This window comes from Netta rufina, assembly GCF_964035555.1.
Source record: "Netta rufina genome assembly, chromosome: 8".
NCBI lineage: Eukaryota > Metazoa > Chordata > Aves > Anseriformes > Anatidae > Netta > Netta rufina.
Window position 1 is genome coordinate 23,563,487 of NC_140131.1, and position 20,242 is coordinate 23,583,728.

The window sequence follows — 20,242 nt, forward strand, 5'->3', positions numbered from 1 at the left end:
TTATCATTAAAAGATTTTTTTTTTTTTTAAGCTTACACGGAAACCAATTGGTTTCAGAGCAAACCTGTTACCCACCAACCAACACTCACACTGCCGAAAGCGCGGAGGTTTGGGCATTACCCACAACCTTTACATCAACAGCAAGATCTTCTCCTAAGCACGTAGATCTTCATGAAAACATTCTGCACCGAAGAAAATAAAGCTCGCTTCAACACCACATTTCCACCCCCCCCCTTCCAAGGAGCCTGACGCACCACCGAGGGGAAACCTCACGGCTTCCTTGGAGCTCCCCAAAGCGCAGCTCGGCCCTCGTGCTGCCGTCACCCGGCCTCACCCCGGGCACACACATTTCCCCCCGCGAGCCGCCCGAGGAGAAAACAAGAGCCCGAGGCGGCCGGGGCCAGCTGTGGCGGGACGGCGCTGGGGGGGCTGGCGGGGGTCCAGCTGCCGATGCTATAAAGCCGGCGCCGGGGGAGCCGGGCCGCAGAGAGAGCCGCAGCCGTCCCGCACCCTTTTTCTCGCAGCCGAGGGAAGCCGCAGCGTGTCAAGATGTGCAAAGGGCTGGCCGCGCTGCCCCACACCTGCCTGGAGAGGTGAGGCGGCTGCAAGGGACGGGTGGCATGGGATGGGATGGGATGGGGCTGCTCGGGGGGATGCTGAGGATGGCTTGGAGCTGCTGTGACGCCGTCATCCCGAACTCTCCCCTCTGGTTTGGAGACCTCCCCCACCTGCACTGCTTCGTCTCAGGTTTGCAGCCTGCAGCGGGGGAAAGGCAGGGCAGCAGCTGTCTCCCTGCAGCAAGCACAGCCCTGGCTCTGAAGTGCCTCGAAACACTCTGTCGCTGCCTGCATTGCCCTCGGCAGCCGTGTCAGTGGTGCTGGTGCAGGAGGAAAGGCTCCTCAGGGGGCTGGGGCTCCGGGGAGCCGGGGTCTCTCTGGGGCACCCCCCAGGCAGCAGGGGCTCTGCCGGAGGAGGAAGGTTGGTGAAATGTTTGAACACAGGGATTTCTTGGCACTGCAGAGATGCTTAGTGCTGGCTTTTAGAAGGGAGCCAGGTCTCTGGAGACCCCCTGTTCACTGACAAACCCTCTGCCACGGGAGCCTGATGCTGCCCCTTGGCAGGCTGGCGGCCGTCAAGGCACCAGGGGTAACGCGGGACCCTCGGCTCCAGGCCAACCTGACCGGGGGGCGCAGGCACCACAGGGCTGTGGGCACGGGCAGCTCAGGACCACCTCCCCCTGCCCTCACGGAGCCCTCTGAGCCTTACACCCACCCTGGGCAGGACACAGCTCACCCCCGTGGGCCCAGCCATGCTCCTACCTTCACACCGCCCTCCACGAGGCGGCCTCTCCTCCCGCAGCCTCCGGGGGTCTCGCCGAGGGTCTGCCTTGCCCTCTGCCCCCCCCAGAGCACACGTTGTGCGGAGGGGGCCGCCGGGAGCCTGCCGCTGCCTCCTCGCCAGCAGTCCATATTTGTCCATGCGTGCACCGCGCCGCCGGCTGCTGACACGCTCCTGCAGCCATCGGCCGTGCCGCTCGGCAGCTCCCCGCAGCTCCCCGGGGCCTTTCCCCCCCTCCCGAGGGACGTCACATCCCAGGGAGGCTTTCACGGAGACATTACACGCCAGCATCTTCCCATGAAGTCTCCTGGGGGGCCACCATGGGGCTTGAGGACCTGTGCTCACTCCCAGCCCCTCCTGAGACATCAGGATTTGAGGCAGACCCCGTGCAAAGGAAGGTTTCCCCATGCAAACAGCCCCGGAGGTTTTCCTGCCTGCATTCAAGCTAAGAGCTGCAGTTCTTCAGCTATAACCTCTTTGAGCTCCTTTGTTTTGTTTTCTAAGGTCGAGCCTCTCCTGGCTAGCATCTCGGCCCTGCTATGTTTGACAGAGCCCATATTTTCTCTTAATGTCTTTTGGAAGCTGTTTCTCAGACTTTTTCTTGGCTTGCTCCCATTTGTTTTCACACTTAACCTTGCATGCTTTATGGCCGCCTCGATTCTTCTCACGTGGACGTGGCTCTGGGATTTGGGGAGAATTCCTGTTTGTTTATAGCTGCCTTTTTTTACCCTGCTGTTTAGCCTTCCCCAAAACTTACAGGACATCTGCTTGAGGACTCCAGGATGGAGTCTTTAAATAGTCCTGCCCTCCTGTGAGCACTCAGCCCTTTTGGCTGTCCCTTCTTGCCTCTCTTTGAGGAGCTTCCTTGCTTCTGGACCTTCCCCACTGTGCGAAGCCACCCTTGGGTGCATCCATACCTTGAGCATGGGTTGGTGTCACCACGTCCTGCTCCGTGGGGACAAACTGCTGGTCCTGTTCTCCCCTTCGTGACAGCAGTGCCCACTGCTTAGCCAGAGGCCACATCCCATTTATTTATTTATTAGAGAGACCGGGATGAGCCGTGCACGGCAGCATCTCTGCAGCAGGGACACCTCGGTGCGGGGAGCATGGGGACCCCGTCACCCTTCACCCAGGGTCCTGCTCCTTCCAGGCAAGATCTGAGCTTTCTTGGAAGCACGAGGAACGGAAGCTGTCCCCGCAGCCGCTGACTTTTTCTGAGAAAACAGTCGTGTTCTTGGGCTCTGTGCGAGGGTGGCTGTCGGAGGCAGGTGGCTGCAGCCGAGGCAGGAGCGGAGCCCGTGCCAGGTCCCCAGAGTTCACCCACGGAGCCTGGCGGGCAAAACACGGAGAGAGTTGTGCAGGCAGGGAAAAATAAATGAATAAGAGGAATGGCAGTGAAATAGCAGACATAGCAAGGGAACAATCTTACACAGAGGGCATGTGAAAATAAACAGCCCAGAGAAGCGCGGCGAGCCCTGAGCTGGGGAGCTGCAGCGTGGCCTCCGTCAGCGCGCCATGCTGGGGCTGCAGAGCAGCACCCGGGGGCTCCGGGTTGGCAGGACCCCCCCCACTGAAGGTGCAAGAGAAAAAAAAAATATTATAGTCCTTACAAACATGCCTAGAAAGGAGGGAGCCCCCAGGCATGAGTGCTTGGGAGGGTCGGCAGGGATGAGGCAGGGAGCGCTGCGCCGCGTTTTGGTGGGCGCAGAGGTTGGTGCTGGAGGGTGGGCGCAGCACCGGAGGGCACCGGGCAGGCTGCTCGCTCATTTTGTCTGGGCTGAGCACTGCAGAAGCTGCGCAGACACCCCCTGAATCATCTGCACAGCAGCCAGCTCGGGTGATGCGATTATCCCGGCCGCAGATGGGGACAAAGCGCTGAGCTCAAGCTCAAGAGCTGCCGCTAATTCCGAGCGCCTGGCTCGAAACGCCTCGGACAGGCTCCTTTACAGCATTAGCGCCCATTTGTTGGTGTGTAATTAATTACACGGCGCTGTGCCTGGCACAGCCTCGTGTTATGGTCCTGCTGTGCTGCCCCGGTGTCTGCGTGCCCCCTGCCCATGCCCACGCCTGACCAGCCTCCGCTCACACCCCACAGGGCCAAGGAGATCAAGACCAAGCTGGGCACACTCCTCCAGAAGCCTGACTCGGCCATCGACTTCATCATCCCCTACCCCGAGAAGCCGGAGAAGCCAGCCAAGGCCCAGAAGTGAGTGGGGGCTCGGCGCCGTGCAGCCCGAGACGTGCCGGGCCACGTGAAAACCAGGTTTCTGATGGAAACTCGATTTGTGTTTGATGAGATTTCACGTTCATCTGATAGAGGTTTTGCCGGAGGCGTGAGGCACTCGGATTTCTCTGAGTCATCCGCCGCGGCACAGAGGTGCCGGCGAGGCGGGGAGGGTGGCTCTGGGGCTGCAGCGTGTCCCCGAGCTGGGGCACGGCCCCAGGGCACGCTGAGGCTGTTCCCACCTTGCTGCTCGCACCCCGAGCCCCTGCTCTCCAGCATCCCACGGTTATAACATGGCTAAGCAGAGGAGCCGCTGGAGAGGCTGATGGTTGGTTCTGCAGGGTTAGCAGTTTGAGGGATGGAGAAGTGTGTCGGGAGGCAAAGCAAGCCTTAAAAAAAAAATAGCTTAAATCTAAAAGCAGAACAGTATCCTGCATGTCGGCAACAGCCTCACCCAGGTACCCCCAGCCCAGCCTCCCCACGAGCCTGGGCATCTGAGCCACTGCCCCAGCAGCTCTTACACCATCCCTCTGCCCCGACTCACTGTCACCCCACCTCATTGTCCCTAAATGGAGCATCAGAGCTCCTAGTGACCCACCACCCCATTTCTGCAGCCTCCAAACCCCTTCCCTCCATCCCTCCCTCCCTCCCTTTTTTTTAAGGGAATGAGGGGCCCACCACATGGCGAGCCCCTCTACCCGGGCTTTCTTTACTCCCTCCAGGCCATCCCCGGAGGAGGCTCTGCAGTGGCGTGACTCCCTGGAGAAGCTCCTGCAAAACCCCTGTAAGTCTCCCCCCTCCCGTGGCCACATCCCCTCATGCCTAGGGTCCCCCCGGGGGCTCAGCGGGGTCTTGGGACCCCCCCGGTGCTCAGCGGTGCCCGGCCCCCCGCAGACGGGCTCGCCAGCTTCCGCAGCTTCCTGCGCTCCGAGTTCAGCGAGGAGAACGCCGAGTTCTGGGTGGCCTGCGAGGACTACAAGAGGACCAAGTCCCCCGTGAAGATGGCAGAGAAAGCTAAGAGGATCTACGAGGAGTTCATCCAGACCGAGGCGCCCAAAGAGGTCGGTGGCTGAACACCAGGGGGTGGATGGTGCTGGTGGGGATGAGGGGTTTTGGGGATGATGCTGTCACGCTCCCCTCACAGGTGAACATCGACCACTTCACCAAGGCCATGACCATGAAGAACCTGGTGGAGCCGTCGCCGAGCAGCTTCGACATGGCCCAGAAGAGGATCTTTGCCCTGATGGAGAAAGACTCCCTGCCCAGATTCGTGCGGTCGGAGTTTTATCAGGAGCTCATCAAGTAGCAACGCGGCCTGGCTGTGCGAGGCGCTCCCTGCGGGCGGCCCTACTGCTTCTGGCTCAGCACCTTCTCCTCCCGCAGCCGCTTTGCTTTCCTGACGCCACCCTGCAGGAGCACCCAGGAGTGTTGCTAAACACCTGCCCCAGTGCTTTGGACGCTCGGAAGGCCCGATATCTCCCACAGCCTCCGTCCTCCCCTGCAGAAGAGCAGCTAGCAGGAGCCCCCGGGGCTGCTCAGCAGGGCAGAGGTGGCCGTGTGCGAGGCAGCCCGTCTGCTCCCCGCTGGAGGCAGCGCAGAGGATGAAGCACGATCGACTCGTTCAGAACACCGGGACTGTTTAGCAACGCAGCCCTCCTGCCCGCTTGCCTTCCGTACCGAGCTCGTAGTCCCCACCTGTGCTCCCGGTGCCTGGAGCCACGCCACCGTGGTGGCCGGTGCCATGCTCGGGTGGCACCTTTGGAGATGCTGCTGTAGCCGCTTCCCGCTCCGGTAGCTTCTCTCCGCAGTAGGCACGCCAAAGCCATCCTTCTGCACAAACCCAAACCAGGGGCGCCGGTGAGAGGGGAGAAAGTCATGCTGGGGGAGAAGAAAGCTGCTGAGCGACACTGGTCAGAGCCAATTCCAGGGGGAAAAAAAAAAAAAAAAAAGGAAAAAAAAAGCAAACAGCAAAGCCAAAGCCAAAAATGTCATTGGAAATATATAAAAAAATAAAACCCTGTCTTCTTGAACAGACGGCAAACTCTGCTGAGTTTGTGTAGCCTGCTTCTCTCTTCTGTCTCCCCCTCTCTGCCCAGGGCAGGTGTTTCCATACGGCAGTCTCGTGAAAAGACCACATCTTTTCAAGCAATCCAAATGCAGCCCGCTGTGTGCTACAACAACAAATGCCATCTGATGATGGGGCAAAGGCAAGTGCAAAAGGCCACCGAGGCCTCACTCGTCCCCAAATGGGCAAGTTCTCTGACCAGATATGCTGAGCCCTGTTCCTGGGGCCTGGAGGTCTCATCCCCACGATGGTTTCTTGCTGCAGCATCTGAGTGTGAGGAGCACACAGCCAGGGATCGGCCACGAGTGAGCGGTCATGCTCCTTGCTAGCAGCTCGGACCAGGCCCAGACCTCTAAACTTCATCACGAGGCTCCACGCAGCCTCTTCGAGGCTTTCAGAATCGGCTCAAAGCCCCACCAGCCCCAAATATTTGCATGCGGTCACTGCAGCGAGGAATGAAAACACCGCAGGATGGGGGCTGCGTTTCCCAGGCAGGGATGGGGAGGCAAGGGAGAGATGAAGGCGACCACAAGCGTGCTCACGGCGGTGGCTTCTTTCTGCTGTCGAGTGCCCTGGCGGGGAAGTCGGAGCGGAGCAGCAGGGCACGAGGCTGGTGGGCACCTCCTGGGGGCAGCTTCAGCTTCAGCTGCCCCCCAGAGGTGTGGGATCACCCCAGAAGGGTGTGTGGAGAGCAGAAGCGGGGCAGGAGGGCTCGGGCAGCCCTGGTCACGCAGGGCATCCCCACCACCACCTGAATGTCTCCAGGATGTGGTGCCATGACAAGCGGGTTCGGCACGCTTACTCTGCCTGCTCATGGTGCTGCTCACAGCAAGGCGGAACCGAGCAGGCTTCCCTGCAGACAGACCCAGACCTTTCATTTTCATTGACGCTTTGGCAGCTATTTCCAGATGCCCTCACACGTTTTGCAGTCGAACACCGACGCTGTCGAGATTTGGATTCTGCTGGATGAAAACCTGGGATGTCACCGGCTGCAGCAGCTCCACGCGGGGCAGGGAGGTGGCACCAGGTACGTACGTGCTGAAAAGAAAGCTGGAGGCCAGAGAGGTGAAACTGCTCCGCTGGGAATCCCACCCCAGCTTGACTTCTGCTGAAACCATCGGAAACCTGCTTTAGGGGTGATTTAACAGGTGTAGGAAGTGACTGGGTGGCCATGAAACGTGCCCCCCAGAGTGTTGTGGAGCTCTTGTGAAGTTGTGTTTGTGTAGAAGGGTCGTTTGGCTAATTGCTGGGCACGCTCGCTCGGAAATGCAGCAATGCCTGTACCGCACAGCCGAGCTTTCTGCAGGCCCAGAAGCATTTAGGTGGGCTAATACCAACCATCATATCTCTGGTAGCAAATACTTCATGTATTTTGTCACTCTTACTCTTACCAAGTTTGGCATATATACGAGCACGATGCACATGACACGATACATCCATACCGTTGCAGACATACAGAAGTATACACACACACATGTATTTGTGTACTCTTAACGTTGGCAGCCAGCTCCCCAGTGAATCAGTGAGCCCAGATGCAGAGTTTTTGCATGCAGCACTTGGGATTTGAGGGATGAGTGTGAGAGGATTTAGCACGGCCCCCGGCACCACCAAGGGAAGCCTTGGCCACCCACCCCGATGCCAACAGAGGCACGTCCTCCCAGACACCCTCAGAAGTCGCCCCGTGCTCTCAGACCACCAGCAGCCCTGGCACTGGCACACCGAGCAGGCCTTGTGCTCTCCGAGGCACGCGGGGTGCCCGGGGACCCCCCTCTGCTGTGGGGCAAGACAACCCCACACTGCAGCCCGGGGCTGCTCGGGTTAATGCCGGGGCACTGCTTGCTGCGTGCGCCCTGGCTAATTTGGCAACTGGGCCCACGGGGGGCTGGGGGTGTCCCAGGGCTCGTCCCAGCCCCTGGTCACGGGCTTGGGCTCCCTGGCTGGAGCGTGCCAAGTGCCCCATCCAAAGATGGGACCAAGGTGGGAACGGATCGACTCCTTACACGTCCGAGCAGCTGTCTCAGGGTGATGGTCTCTGTGTGATTCCCACCAGAGAGGTCTCCCGAGCAGTGATGCCGGGTGCTGGTGGGCACTGAGGAACTGGTTGTGTTAACCCACGTTTTTGTACCACTCAGTAATCCACATATAAACATGTATTTCTGCTACCGTCTCGATGGACTATTTTTTTTTCTCTTTGCACCGAAGGGGCAGCATGTCCTTACTTTCCACAGAGCACTCCCAAAAGTTGTTCCCAAAAGCCCTGGCAAGCAGCAAAGTCCTCTGAGAGCTTTGGCAGCAGCAGATGTGGCAGTTTCCCAAGAAACTGGAAAAAGGAATAAAAATATCACCCCAGGAGACTGGCCTGGAGGAAACCCCCTGATGCCTGCACAGCCTGGGCAGCCTGCTCACCCTCAGCCACGTCACCTTCAGGCAGCAGCTCTGCACTTGGAGGATTTGCTCCCAAGGCTAGGTCAAGCCCTGAGCTGAAATGTGTTTTCCTCTGGAGCTGTGATGGGGAAAACATTTGTCTGAGGGGCAGCTGGGCCTGCTGCAGGCAGCGGGTGCACCTGGGGAAAGGGAGAGGCTCTCCCCAGCTGCGGTCACTCACGCAGGACACTGGGGGTTTGCAGCAAGGAGGTGCTCCTTGGGGTTCCCCCTTCCACAGCTGGCTTTGGGGTGGCCCCGTGCCCACCCCAGCCCCTTGGTGAGGATGGTTGCTCCCCGCCAGGCACAGCATGGACCCCAAAAAGACCAGGATCCCCACAGCCCCAGGCTCGCAGGGCTGAGGGGTGGGTTCCTCTGCAGAAGAGCACAGCTGGGGGGTATAATGGCTGTTTCACCATCCCGTGATTTAAAACAATCTGAGTGAAAGCAGTTACAAAAGACTAATTTTAGAGGAACCTTAGTCAATGAATTGCATCACCACGCAGTCCTTGGTTCACACAATGGCACTTTAGAAGAGACTAATGCAAACGTTTTTTATTTAGAATGTGTTCATCGTTATTTAAATATCAATACATCTTGGCAAGTTATCAAGAGTTCCCAGTACCAGGGGAAAATAAAACATAGCCACATGCTCAGCTATGTTCAGAGTTTTAGCAAGCCTCTCCATCTTGCAGCTGAACATGCAGGGTGGTATGTGTCAGCACACTAATAAATACAAAATAAAGCAAATGTTAGAAGAGACGCTTCTTTGTGGACCTCAGAGCACCTACTGGAGAACCACAGCCCTCCCCTGCTGTACCAAAACCCCAGTGTGGGAACAGATCTCTAGACTGGGATGCAGAGCAAGGAACACGCGGCTGTCAGAGAAGCAATTTCCAGCTAGAGAAAGGCCAAGGGGAGAGCACGATCGCCAACCCAGGAGCAGTAACAAGGCCAGCGTATTCCTCCTACCACCTTCAGGACAAATTGAGTAATGCAATTACTCAATCACAAACTCAAATACGTAACATTTTATTTATTTATTTTTTCTGAAATACTCCCAAGCAGGGCCTTTCCTCCTCCGCTGTTGTGGTAGTGGTCCTATCCCATCACAAACTGCTTCATACAAGTCAGGGCAGGCAAACCTGAACTCAGATGGAAAAGGAACCTGTTCCTGTTCTGCTCAGCTACGGTATCAGGATGGTGTTCTTAGTCTGGGAGCACGACGGATATAAATATGCTTGAAATAATGAACTGCCTGTAAAATAATAGCTCTGTACAGCCCTAGAAAAGATCCTTGGCCAGCTGCAACTAGATGCTACAGAGAGAAAAGCAGCTGAGGGGAAGAGCTTTCATGCAGTTTGGGCTGTAATGACCACAGCAGGCTGTCTGCTAGTCTGAAAAGTTCTGGTCTCCAAGAAGGAGTAGGAGCTTCTCGCACGTCTGATCGCTGTAAAGCAGCACAGCCCGAGCTCTGAGCAGATACTACTGAAAGCCGAAATATCTGGGAGCTATATGAACAGCTAAGGACCAGACCAAGTCTTTTTCACTGAAGCTGCTGCTGGTTAGAAAGGGGAGATCTCAGTCCCTGCCACTTCCCTTGGCTTCCCCTGCCCCCTGCTAGGTGTCGCACTGCAGCCTGGCAGGACTGGTCCCTTTGTGGTCAGTGCTGGGCTCAAAAGTGTCTGCCCCTTCCCTTCCCTTCCCTACTGCTCCTGCCCTCCCGGGCTTGGTGCTCGTCAGACACCGCGGGCACGCGATGATTTCGCCCAGCTTTCACATCAATCCCCAGGGCTCCTACGCAGGTGGAGTCAGAGGAGGGTTTGCTACACAAACTGAGCCTGGCTTGGGTTACAAATGCTGGCTGTTGCATGACATGGGACACAACTGGGACGTTAGACAGCTACTGAAGACAGCTCTGTTGCTTCATGCCAATGAATGCTTTTGCTGCCAAGTATTTCCTTGCCTGCCCAGCCTGCTCCTGGCCTTGCTGCAGGTTCAGGCACACTGAGAGATGATGTTGGAGTTGCAGTCTAAGGAGTGAGCGTGGGTTCTTTGGCAGCTTTCAGGCCCGCAGCCAGCACCAGGTGGGCTGACCAAGTCCAGGTAGTAGGGGGACTTGAGGAAACGGCGGTACGAATCCTTCTCCATGAGGGTGAATATTTTTCTCTGAGCCTCATCAAAACAGGAAAGCGTTGGCTCCAGCATATTGTGGCTCGTTTTCTCCCTTGTGCATGAATCCAGGTTCACCTGTGTGGGCCAAAGGGACAGCATAAATGGAACCTGTCCCAGAAATTGTTAGAAATTATAAGGGAAAATCCAAGTGCCTCCCAACTCCACCAAATGTGCTTAATCTGTCCTTGATGGGCAGTGGTCTGAAATGACTGTCTGACAGACACCCTGCAGCCTTCACAGAATCTGTGCAGCTGGATACCAACGCATCTCTGCTGCCAGACGAGCTGTCAGTGCAGACTGACACATGTTCCTCTGGGGTGCAGCCAGACAGAAAACTCAAGCAATTTCGTGGGAGCAGCTGGAACACTGGCAATCACAGTCCTCTTGGGCTTCTCCCATTCGAGTGTGCATGTGGGGTGGCCACGTCATCAAACACACTTCCTCTCTATCCAAGTTAAACATTAAGGCAATAAAAATGACACCGTTTACTTGCTAAGCAGCACCCTTCAACTCCTGTGACACTACCAAACTTCTACTTCCCTGTGCTTCTGGCCTGTTTCAGGATTTAGAGTGATACCTATGCCCAAGCGATGTTCTGTGTACACACCTCTTTTGTTGCCTGCACAGAGATGAATTCGTCATAGATCTTCCTGGCTTTGGGGTTGAGCTTGGCTGGCGACTTGGTTTTCTTGTACTCCTCACAACTGACCCAGAAATCGATGTTTTCCTCACTGTACTCAGATTTGAGAAAAGCACGGAAGGCAGCCAGTCCTCCTACAGATCATTTAGAGGAAAAACAAAACAGGGAAGAGAATTAGTCACACCTGTGAAACCCAGAGCCTCGGCAAACAGCAAGTCTGGATTCTCCTTTCCAGAGCTGAATGAACAAGTCCCCTGCCCCTGGCAGCTGGCAATAGCCCCTTGCCTCCGCAGCAATAGCTCATGCAAGCCAAAGGAGGCCGGGATTCATGCAGACCCCACAGGGATGTCACACATGGGTCCTCAGCTGCCTCCCACACCGTGACCTCCAGGGGCTCAGCCAGGACAACGCAAGCAAGCTGTGTGTTCCCAGCGGGCCCCGAGGAGACAGCTAGCACACGCTGCAGGCTCTCGGGCCATGGGAACGGTGTGAGGGAAACCTCAAGGGCATCGGTGTAGTCTGGGACCAACAAGAAGATAAAGTCTCCCATGGGCTCAGCTTGCAAGAAGTTTCTCCACTTTTTGGCTCTTGTTTAACCCAGTGTTAACTGCGTGCTGCAGTCTTGCCGCTCCTAAAATAGGCTTGCACAGGGCTAAAACAGTTGCCCTCACGAAAGGGACTGCTCAGCAGCAGGCCAAAGCCCCACTCATGATACAGCAGGATCGTCCCTTGGATCTGAGAAACAGATCACCGCCCTTCCCAAAGGAGCCACTGTGTGCGCTGCTAAAAGACAAAAGGCAAAATCCCATGCTTCCCCCGGGGACTGCAAAGCACACTGCAGGCAAAACACTCAACATCCCCAGCAGAAGCACACGCTTTACTTACTGTCATGATGGATCAAGTTTTCCAAAGACTCTGCCCACTTTTTGACTTCCTCTTGGCTAACCCTATCAGGACACAAAGAGAGAAACACAAAGAATTATAAATGGTTTAAAAACATTACCCCTTGTCCTGTCACTACACTCCCTGACAAATATTTCTTGTAGACCTCCTTTTGTAGGATCTCAGATCCAACCTACAGAAATCCCAGTTTGCAATCTCCCTCACCAGCCATGGTCTGGAAGGGAATTTTCCTGTAAAAATTGTTGACTTTACGATTATTTTATGACTGGCTGCATCTGCCGCTCAGGCATGGACCTGGGATCACATTTACAGGTCCTATCAGTGAACTCCAAAGAGCTGATTTCTTTAACCTGTCAGAGAAGCACTAGATACACGGAAGGGAAGAACCTGGGAAATATAAACCATGTTTGCACTTCCCGTGTTTGTTCCGCTCATCATACCAGCATATCCTAGGGCTGATCTATTCCAAGAGCATATCTTGGCCTTTGGAGGCCTCCTTGCAAAGGACATCTCCTTGCAGCTCCGTGAGAGCTGTGATAGCTGGCAGGTCTGTTTTCTGTGCCGATATTTCTGTGTGACCATTACACAAATCCAACTCAAAGAACCAGCGTGTCTGATACTGAAATGTATCAAGCCATACTGGGTCTTGGGATGGTCTTATTGCCCTGTGCAGGAGACTGCAGGAGCCTTTCAATGTGCGCGTGCATCCTGAATCAGAAATGCTGGCAGAAAGAAACCTCTCCAGTCTCCAGTCCCACCTTCTCCTTGGAAGGGGACTATCAGTACTTGAGGACTACTGACAGGCTGGATTCAAACACAGAGGCATTTGGGAGGTAATAAAAAGCAGCAGTAGAAATGCAAATGAGTTCAGCTCAGTGCGGGAGTAAACACCACATTGCAGCCAGCCTTTGCTTAGCTGCAAGGCAGCATCTGCTCTTACCTCTGGCTCGGAGACACTTTCTCCTTCTTGCCCTGGGAAGAGCTGTAGTCACAGGAGTCTGACTTCTGCAGCAGGACACCCAGGCGATGCTTCATGTCTTTGGCACTGAAAGAAACAATTCAGGAATGCCATGAAGTGAAGGTAATGGATTACAACTCCCTCTGCAGCCTCCTCGCCCGCAGCTCGCTTGTTCAGCATTGTTCGGTCACACAAACGCAGGTCACAGCCCTGACTTCTCACTCCTCACAGTGCATATTTCAGTGCTAAACAAATACAGCAAAGTCAGGGAGTTCATTTGCCACCTTCAACAGCACAAGCTTATTGCTGAGAAGGTCGTCAGCCTGGAGGGAGGTCTGGCAAAGGCGGAGGAGCTGCTGGTTTACTGCTGTTCAGGTAAAACATTGTGATAGGAAGGTATTGCTGCTGGGTAAATGTGTCACACACTTCTCCCTGAATTGATTTGCCCAGCTAGCCGGTGTCTGGTTCTTAAATGCTTACTGATCCTTCCCTGCAGCCCTTGTTATCTCCCTCCTTGCCACCCCACCAGGCAGCCAGTGTGACTCGGAGGGAAGGGAAGGAAGCAAAGAGCCAGGGGCAGGATCAGTGCTGAGACCAGGGGTGAGCCAGGAGCTTCGCCACAACCAGCCCACGCTGACTGCAAGTTGCTCCCTTGCCCTACAGCAAGCTCCTACAAGGATGTGAGCTTAATTTTATTCTGCTATTCGGCGTGCCCAGGACAAGTGTTGGCTGAGTGCACAACCTAAATATGCAGCTGGGATTGCCTTCAGCATCTCTCTGGATTTCCATTCAGTCTAAGGATGAGGGCGTAGGTAAACCAGCCTTGCTTGCTGAGGGGCACACGCCCTGGCTTGCCTCAAGGTGTAATGATAGCAGAAGCAGGAAATTTTCCTCCTCCTGCTCAGATCAGAGCCTAGAAAAGAGCAGGGGAACGTGCTGTGGGGCTGAGCTGCAGTAGCTGCTCGGCCTGCCAGTCAGGGCACTGTCAGCATTCCCGGCCCTATCTTATCTCACTGCCTGCTCCTGCTCATAAATGCTGTCTTAGCAGCGTGAGCAGTCAGCCCTCTTTCTATGGCGCAGGCTGAGAGTGGAAGAAACTCATAACTTCTTCCGTGGAGAAGAGCAATCAGGGCAAACACCCCGGCACCTCTGGCAGTAACGGGATGCTCGGCGCTGCCCGATGCGCTGCCTTTCAGGGCACCCCCAGAATCGGACCCCTCTGGTCTGTGGGAAGGAGGCAGCAGAAGGAAACAAGGCACCGCTGCCTGCAGCACGTCCTGCAGCTTTCTAAGACATGGAGATTCTCTGGGGATTCCTGGACAGAGGTGGATAAAGGATGTGCACTTCGTTTCTTTACATTTTTGCAATTTTTTTTTCCCTGTCAACATTTCCTTCAAACTTGGGAAGAAGGGTGTTGGTATGGTTTGTTTTCAAAGCCACCACGGGAAGCTTTTTCCCCCCGATGAGCGCAGGGTGAATCTCAGCTTGTACCTTCCCGGCCCTCCAAGATTGCTCAGCGCCTGGGAAGAAGCCCGAGGAGCTTGCTGTCAGACGGCTCTGCCAGCACGGAGATGCCTGGATGGTGCCACACACTGTGGGGCATAGCCCCACACTGAGCCCAAGTCATGTTTGTGGGGGTACAGCCTGACCCCACACCAGCCCCGCGCTGCCTGGTCCTGCCACGCTTGCCTTCTGCATTTGGGCTGGGTTTTGAGGGATGACCCTCGGTTTTTGTTGAATCTTGTCTGCCTCGCTTCCCCCTCACAGAAATCAAGACAAGAAAATTCACCAGAGAAAAAGGGTTCAAAGGAGAAAGGGGTGCAAAGCTTGCAGCAGAAGCAGCTGACAGGAATATCAAGCTGTGGCAGTGCTGTGAGCTGCTTGGTTTGCTGATAGGGAGGACGGGTTTAGAGTCCCCATTGTTCGCTACAAAACCTTTATGCGATTCTGGTTCTGACTAACAGAAGAAACTTGCAAACAAACATTTGTATCTAATCTTGCAAAAGATTCAGAGCCAAATCTGCCACTTCTTTTTCAGACACGACGTGCATAAACCCCTGTATTGCCAGACAAATGAGCCCACAACACAGTCCCCAAAATAAACGGTACCTTTTTAAGCAAGTGGCTGGCAGCGCAGCGAGTCCCTTGCACATCTTGCTCCCAAGGTCGGTTCTGTATTCCAGGGAAAAATAACAACGCAGAGGCTGCGTGCAGGTCCTTTGCTGGCTGCGGGATTCAGTCTGCTCTCTGAGCCAGCTGCTCCAGCTCTGCTGTGTTTTATAGCCTAGCCCAGCCAGCCCAGCAGCACTCGGTGACCCAGTCAGCAGCCAGCACAGCAGCAGCAACCGTCCCCTTTCTGCCCACCCAAGAGGAAGAGGCTGACGTATAAGCTGAGACAAAGGGCTGAGTGGGACTGAAAACCTTACCAGAAATGAAGCTCGGTGTCTGGCTGCAGAGGTGGATTCTTTTAAAAGGATGGAAAAAGCTCCAGGGGCTTTCCCCTATTGCAAAAGGTGGAATGGTGCAGATGAAAGGTTGGGGAGATTTCAGAGGGGCACAGACAGTGAAAAGGGTCAGAGAATCAGTTCTGAGAAATGTGGTGAGCTTTGTCAGCTCCTCTTTTCATTTTCCTATTTAAATCAACCTAGGGAAAATAAGGGGCAAGTATTTTAAGCACAAAATGTTCGCATAGTCTCAACAAATACAGAAACTGGGGCTCCAAGGAAACAGGAATGTAAATTCACCAGGGAACTACCCAGGCAGATGAAGCTGTCCAATCTGGTCTAGAGGCATGGGGATATGTGCCGTTGGTGAGGCTGAAAGGAAAGGTCTGCGGGGCACATCACTACTGAAATGCAAAATGAGTTAGCGTGTCCCAGCACATTTATATGTAAGGACAGCTCACACACATGCAGGAAGAAAAGATGGGAAGTTAAGAACATGACTGCCTTACATCCATGGGTACCACTAGTGCTTTACTTCTCCATTTGCCCCTAATCCAAAGCCAGGCCTAGGTACTTGGGAGTATCTGGGTACCCAAGGGAAGATGATTCATTAAAACAATAGGAATAATGGTGTCTCCTCAGAGAGGGCTTTCTGGCAGTGTTGAGGCTACTATGCGCTAATGGATGAACCCATGAAACACTTGGTTATGGGGATGTTTGGTGGTGACTGCACTGCCTGACTCTCGTTAGTCCCAAAGGAGAGCAGAGTGACTCCAGCTATGCCGCTTATCCTCAGTCCTAGCAGGGCGCAGAAGGCAGATGCAGGCTGAAAGCACTCCTCTGAAGAGAGGGAATTGGCTGGTATTTATTGAGTTGCTGCTCAGCACAGCCTGTACCATCATAAGAGGGTATCATGCACCATCATGCACAAAGTCTGCTCCTGATGTAAAACAAAGAAACTTCAGTTTAGCAGCAGGCTGTCTGCCCATGTTACCCACTGTTGGGATCCCTCTTTCCAGAAATCTTTAAATACTTTGCCTGTAACCTGCAAAAGATTTAAGGTGAGTTTTTCTCTCCCGTGCCTACAGCCAGCAGCATGGAAGACCCAAATGCTGGACGAGTTTACCTGCCTTGGCATACTGCATCCCCTCAGTTCATTAACTGTGCCGAAAGGCAATGCTCTAATAAACTTTAAACTGCTTTTGTACTAATGTGACCATCTGGTTGCTAGTCCTGGGGTTTGCAGTTCCTGCACTCTTTGGACTAAAAGTTAGCTCTAGGGCAAAGCACTGTAAAACCTGATCTGAATGGATCTGTAGGAAGCGACTGAACGCTGCCAGAGTTGGTGCCAAAGCTCTCTGATGTCTCCTGTTTGGGGAGAAGAGACACCAAAGAGCAGAATATAGCCAAGGAGAAAATTCTTAATTAATTAAGCAAATTAAATAATTAACTGTTTTTTATCTCACACTTGTAAGATACTACTGCTGTTGGCATGAGACTTTAGCTTCTGGCTCAGGAAGCTGCCAGCAGGCTGCTTGCTTGCTAGAACAGGGAACGTGTGCAGAACACAGAAATTCTGCATTTTCTCTGCAATTTGGTGTGCTCAGGAATTTTGGAATCTCACCCTTCTCTGTGGATTGTAAGTACCTTGGCTGTGCAGTTCTACTGACATTCAAAGGACTGATGGTGTTGTCAACATGAACTCACCTGCTGGATACCCTCATTTCTGTGTGAGAAGGCTGTGAGAATAATAAGAATTTTCTAACACTGCTCTCTCAATGGACAGCAATTAAGAATTAAGCAATTTGCAATCAAAACCATCCTCCCAGGACTTGGTATACAGACTCCCAGAACTGCAGTGTTTGAAATTTTGACTTTTCCAGTTCATCAACACACATTTGTTCGGCCCATTCCCCCTGTGAGGAGTTTGGGTTTGTATACTGCTTCTCCTCTAAGCTGTGTTCCCCAGCTGTTGCAGTTTAATATCATCTTAGCCACTCCAGCTGGTACCCAGTGAAAAATAGCCCCTTCCATCTCTTATTCCTACCCTCCACACGCACGTCTTTTCTCCCAGGGCACTGACAGGGCTGTATTTAACACCAAAAACGTTTCCCTGCAAGTTAGGAAAGCAGCAGCTCAGGCCAGTGCTTATGTCTGGCTCAATTCACCTGTGGGCAGAGAATTATGGAGAAATCAGCAGTGAGGATGGGCTGGGGGTGTGCAAGGCTGGGGGTGGGGGGCACCCCAGCCAATACATCCCTGACAAATACCGCTGCGGCCTTGAAACATCACGCAGTCGAAAGAGGGAACCAAACTGAAGAGCATGAAGTAAATGCCAAGAAATTCCTCACAGTGGCCTGGGAGATGCAGCTAGAGACAGAGACATTAAACAGAGCTTTCCCCCTCATCCCCATTGCTAGGGAACAGTTCACACACATGCTCGCCCGCCCCCGTGCACAAGCGCGTGTGGGATCCGGCCCTCGGCTCACAGCCGCCGGCCGTGGGAGGAGGCAGGGAGCATGAGGAGTGCTATTTCGGTGGTCATTGCCCAGAGACAAGCTACTGCAGGCTGTTGCCCTCCAGACAGCACAAGGCTTTCCCACCTCGGCCCCTTCCCCTCTCAGAGCAGCACGCTGTGGGCTGGAGGAGCACGCAGGGGTGGCGGCCGCCTTGTGTCACTGGAATTGGAGAAGGGCATGACATGGGTGTTGTGAGGATGTGCTGCCATACAGAGCCTCTGCTGCTGCTGCTGCCTTCTTCCCTGGGCATTTGGGGTCTTCACGTTTGGGTCTGAGTTGGGATGAATCAGCACATGTCTGTGCATGGCCCTGCAGGCAGCCGTATGTCCTGTCCTGGGGCTCTGCTGTGGCCTGACCTGTAGAAGAGGCACATAAAGGCCAAATTTGTTTCCACTGTGTCCCCTGGCCTGCAGAGGGATTCCCAGAAATGGTATTCCACAGTGCAGGGAGGAAATAATTCTTTCCCATGTCTCTGCAACGCGCTGCCTGACTTCACGCATGGCCAGTGCCACGAACCTTGCAACAGGCCCAGAGGCAGGCTCTGAAGGGAAAGCGTCTGTTCCCAAATTAGCCCTGGCACCAGGGGTGGCTGACTCACCGTGCTGCCACACGGGCGGCTCGCTGCTCACACACACAGAGCTGCTGCAGGCATGTGTATGGCTCTCCAGCCTGACCCGGTCACCTTTTGGCTTTCCTTGTCTAAGGTGAAGATGAACTGTAAAGGCAAAGCAGCTTCGATTTATTGTTGCAGTTCCTTGCCGAGCCTGCTCCTCTCTGAAGTGATGCTCTGTGGATGCTAGCGTATTCAAGAAGCAGATCACCTAACCCCATTTTCACATAATTTCTACAACATAACTCAGACAATTTTCCCATACTCTCAGGTATTTTCTACTTGCCTATGCATCTACATTACCAGATTTTTGTCACTTCTAAGTGCCTGCAAATTCCTGATCCTTTGTGTTTTGGCTTCAACCCTCAGCTTTTGGGTTGCCTACTTATGTTACTACACTAAGAAAGCCGAGAAAAATCAAAATAAAATATTTAACCTTGTATCAGAGGAAGAATTTTGTTTAGCCCAAATGGACTTTTTTCTCCTGGTTTGGGTTTGCTAATGAAATAGCTTTTTTTGTCTGACTATTGTTCTTGTTTCTGGACATCAGACAATAGAAAAAGCTCCAATTTGAGTAATTTGCCTTCCAGTTTCCCATATCTCTATCTCATCATCCATTTTGATTAACAGCCCCTTAAACATTCCCTCTTAATCACTAAGAACATTTTGAGTAACACTGGACCACAAACCCAGCCAACATGTGGCTATTCACTGATGCTTTCCCAATACTAAAAACACTTTGAAATGTCTCATTTACCCAACTTTAGTCCATTTAATATGGATTTTATGATATTTTAACCCAAATATTGATAGCAAGTCAGATTCATTTATAAATCTTTCACCACCACAAGTGCCTCTGAAAAGCATCATTAGCTTTGTTGGAAAAAGCCTATTTTTCCATTAAATCATGTTAGCTGGTATCAATTATATCACCTCCTTTTCAAATGAGCCTGCTCTCATCCATACTAATAGTGTTCCTGCACCAATCCAAAGGTTAATAGCTCTATAACGATATAGCTTACCACCTCTTACAGGATGGCTTTCCTCCGGTCTCCTTTTATGCTGAAACGTATTAAAAATGACCATTTTTGGTCCTGAGCGCTCTTCAGCCTATTCTTCCAAGAATCTTAGTGCAGCCCCCAGGCAGGGACACACTTGCTGTATCCTTACTGGGAAATCCCCTATCGAGACAGGAGCAGAGATGGACAATATCAGCACAGGAGCTAAAAAGACAGTGGTTTATGTACTCCTCACTCGTGGGCCGACCACTTCACCTGAAAGTGCCCTAAGGTACGGGGAGGAGGCGGCAGAAAGCGAGGCAGGAGGAGGGTGGATGCGTCAGAAATGTAGAGCATCAACTCCTTTACGTACAGTGCACAGCTGAAACGCTCCTCGCTCCTTCTGCGCCTTAGCAACCCAGCTGTGCAGGGACTTCTTTTCCACAGCTTTATGAAGCCCAACTTTTAAATGTGGCTGAGGTACCTTCTGCCTAGATGATTGCTAAAAGATGTGAAGTTACAGGATGTGAAAGATGTGAAATTGCAGTGGCAGCTGAGCAGGATTAGAGCTGCCACGGCACAAAGGCCCATGCCAGGGAACAAAGGCTACAGCTTTGTTCAGGAGGGCAAAACCCAGGGGTCGTTTTATCTGTGGGGTCATGGCTCAGCATCCAAAGCATGTTGCTTACTGCTCTGGTCACAGTTTAGTTGTTTAATGCTGGGAGCTTGCTCACAAAAGGCAGCTTGGAAGCAAGGAGCATCTGTCAGTGCCTGCCTCAAGGGTATGCTGGTTATTTAAAAGGTGATGCCTGACAAGTCCGCGGGTGGGGTTGCAGAACACCACGATTGCAGGCTAAAGAAACACAAAAGCAAGGACAAGCACCTGCAGCAGAGAAAGAGCATCCATACAAAAGCACTGTAAGCCCAGCCTGATGTGGCCCCAGCCT

The 20,242-nt window shown here is 53.5% G+C and overlaps 2 protein-coding genes across 2 annotated transcripts; one reads left to right on the forward strand and one right to left on the reverse strand.

Annotated features, from left to right (window-relative positions):
- Nucleotides 1–498: 498 nt before the first annotated feature.
- LOC311212130 (regulator of G-protein signaling 5) lies at nucleotides 499–7,780 on the forward strand. Its single transcript, XM_084291276.1, has 5 exons — nucleotides 499–593; nucleotides 3,434–3,544; nucleotides 4,285–4,346; nucleotides 4,457–4,623; nucleotides 4,707–7,780. The coding sequence occupies exons 1-5, from the start codon at nucleotides 550–552 to the stop codon at nucleotides 4,866–4,868; spliced, it is 546 nt and encodes a 181-aa protein (XP_084147402.1). The 5' UTR covers nucleotides 499–549; the 3' UTR covers nucleotides 4,869–7,780.
- A 2,006-nt stretch (nucleotides 7,781–9,786) lies between these two features.
- RGS4 (regulator of G protein signaling 4) lies at nucleotides 9,787–14,959 on the reverse strand. Its single transcript, XM_084290866.1, has 5 exons — nucleotides 14,834–14,959; nucleotides 12,707–12,811; nucleotides 11,749–11,810; nucleotides 10,831–10,997; nucleotides 9,787–10,298 (listed from the first exon to the last, which is right to left on the reverse strand). Exons 1-5 carry the CDS (start codon nucleotides 14,875–14,877, stop codon nucleotides 10,047–10,049), a joined length of 630 nt encoding a protein of 209 aa, XP_084146992.1. The 5' UTR covers nucleotides 14,878–14,959; the 3' UTR covers nucleotides 9,787–10,046.
- Nucleotides 14,960–20,242: the final 5,283 nt, after the last annotated feature.

Excerpts from the sequence above, each read along its gene's own strand:
- LOC311212130 (XM_084291276.1), top strand. The coding sequence starts at position 550 with ATGTGCAAAGGGCTGGCCGCGCTGCCCCACACCTGCCTGGAGAG. Across the intron at positions 594-3,433 it reads CCCCACACCTGCCTGGAGAG|GGCCAAGGAGATCAAGACCA; the intron begins GTGAGGCGGCTG and ends CACACCCCACAG. Across the intron at positions 4,347-4,456 it reads GAAGCTCCTGCAAAACCCCT|ACGGGCTCGCCAGCTTCCGC; the intron begins GTAAGTCTCCCC and ends GGCCCCCCGCAG.
- RGS4 (XM_084290866.1), bottom strand. The coding sequence starts at position 14,877 with ATGTGCAAGGGACTCGCTGCGCTGCCAGCCACTTGCTTAAAAAG. Across the intron at positions 11,811-12,706 it reads AAAGTGTCTCCGAGCCAGAG|GGTTAGCCAAGAGGAAGTCA; the intron begins GTAAGAGCAGAT and ends GTGTCCTGATAG. Across the intron at positions 10,299-10,830 it reads CTGTGCAGGCAACAAAAGAG|GTGAACCTGGATTCATGCAC; the intron begins GTGTGTACACAG and ends TGGCCCACACAG.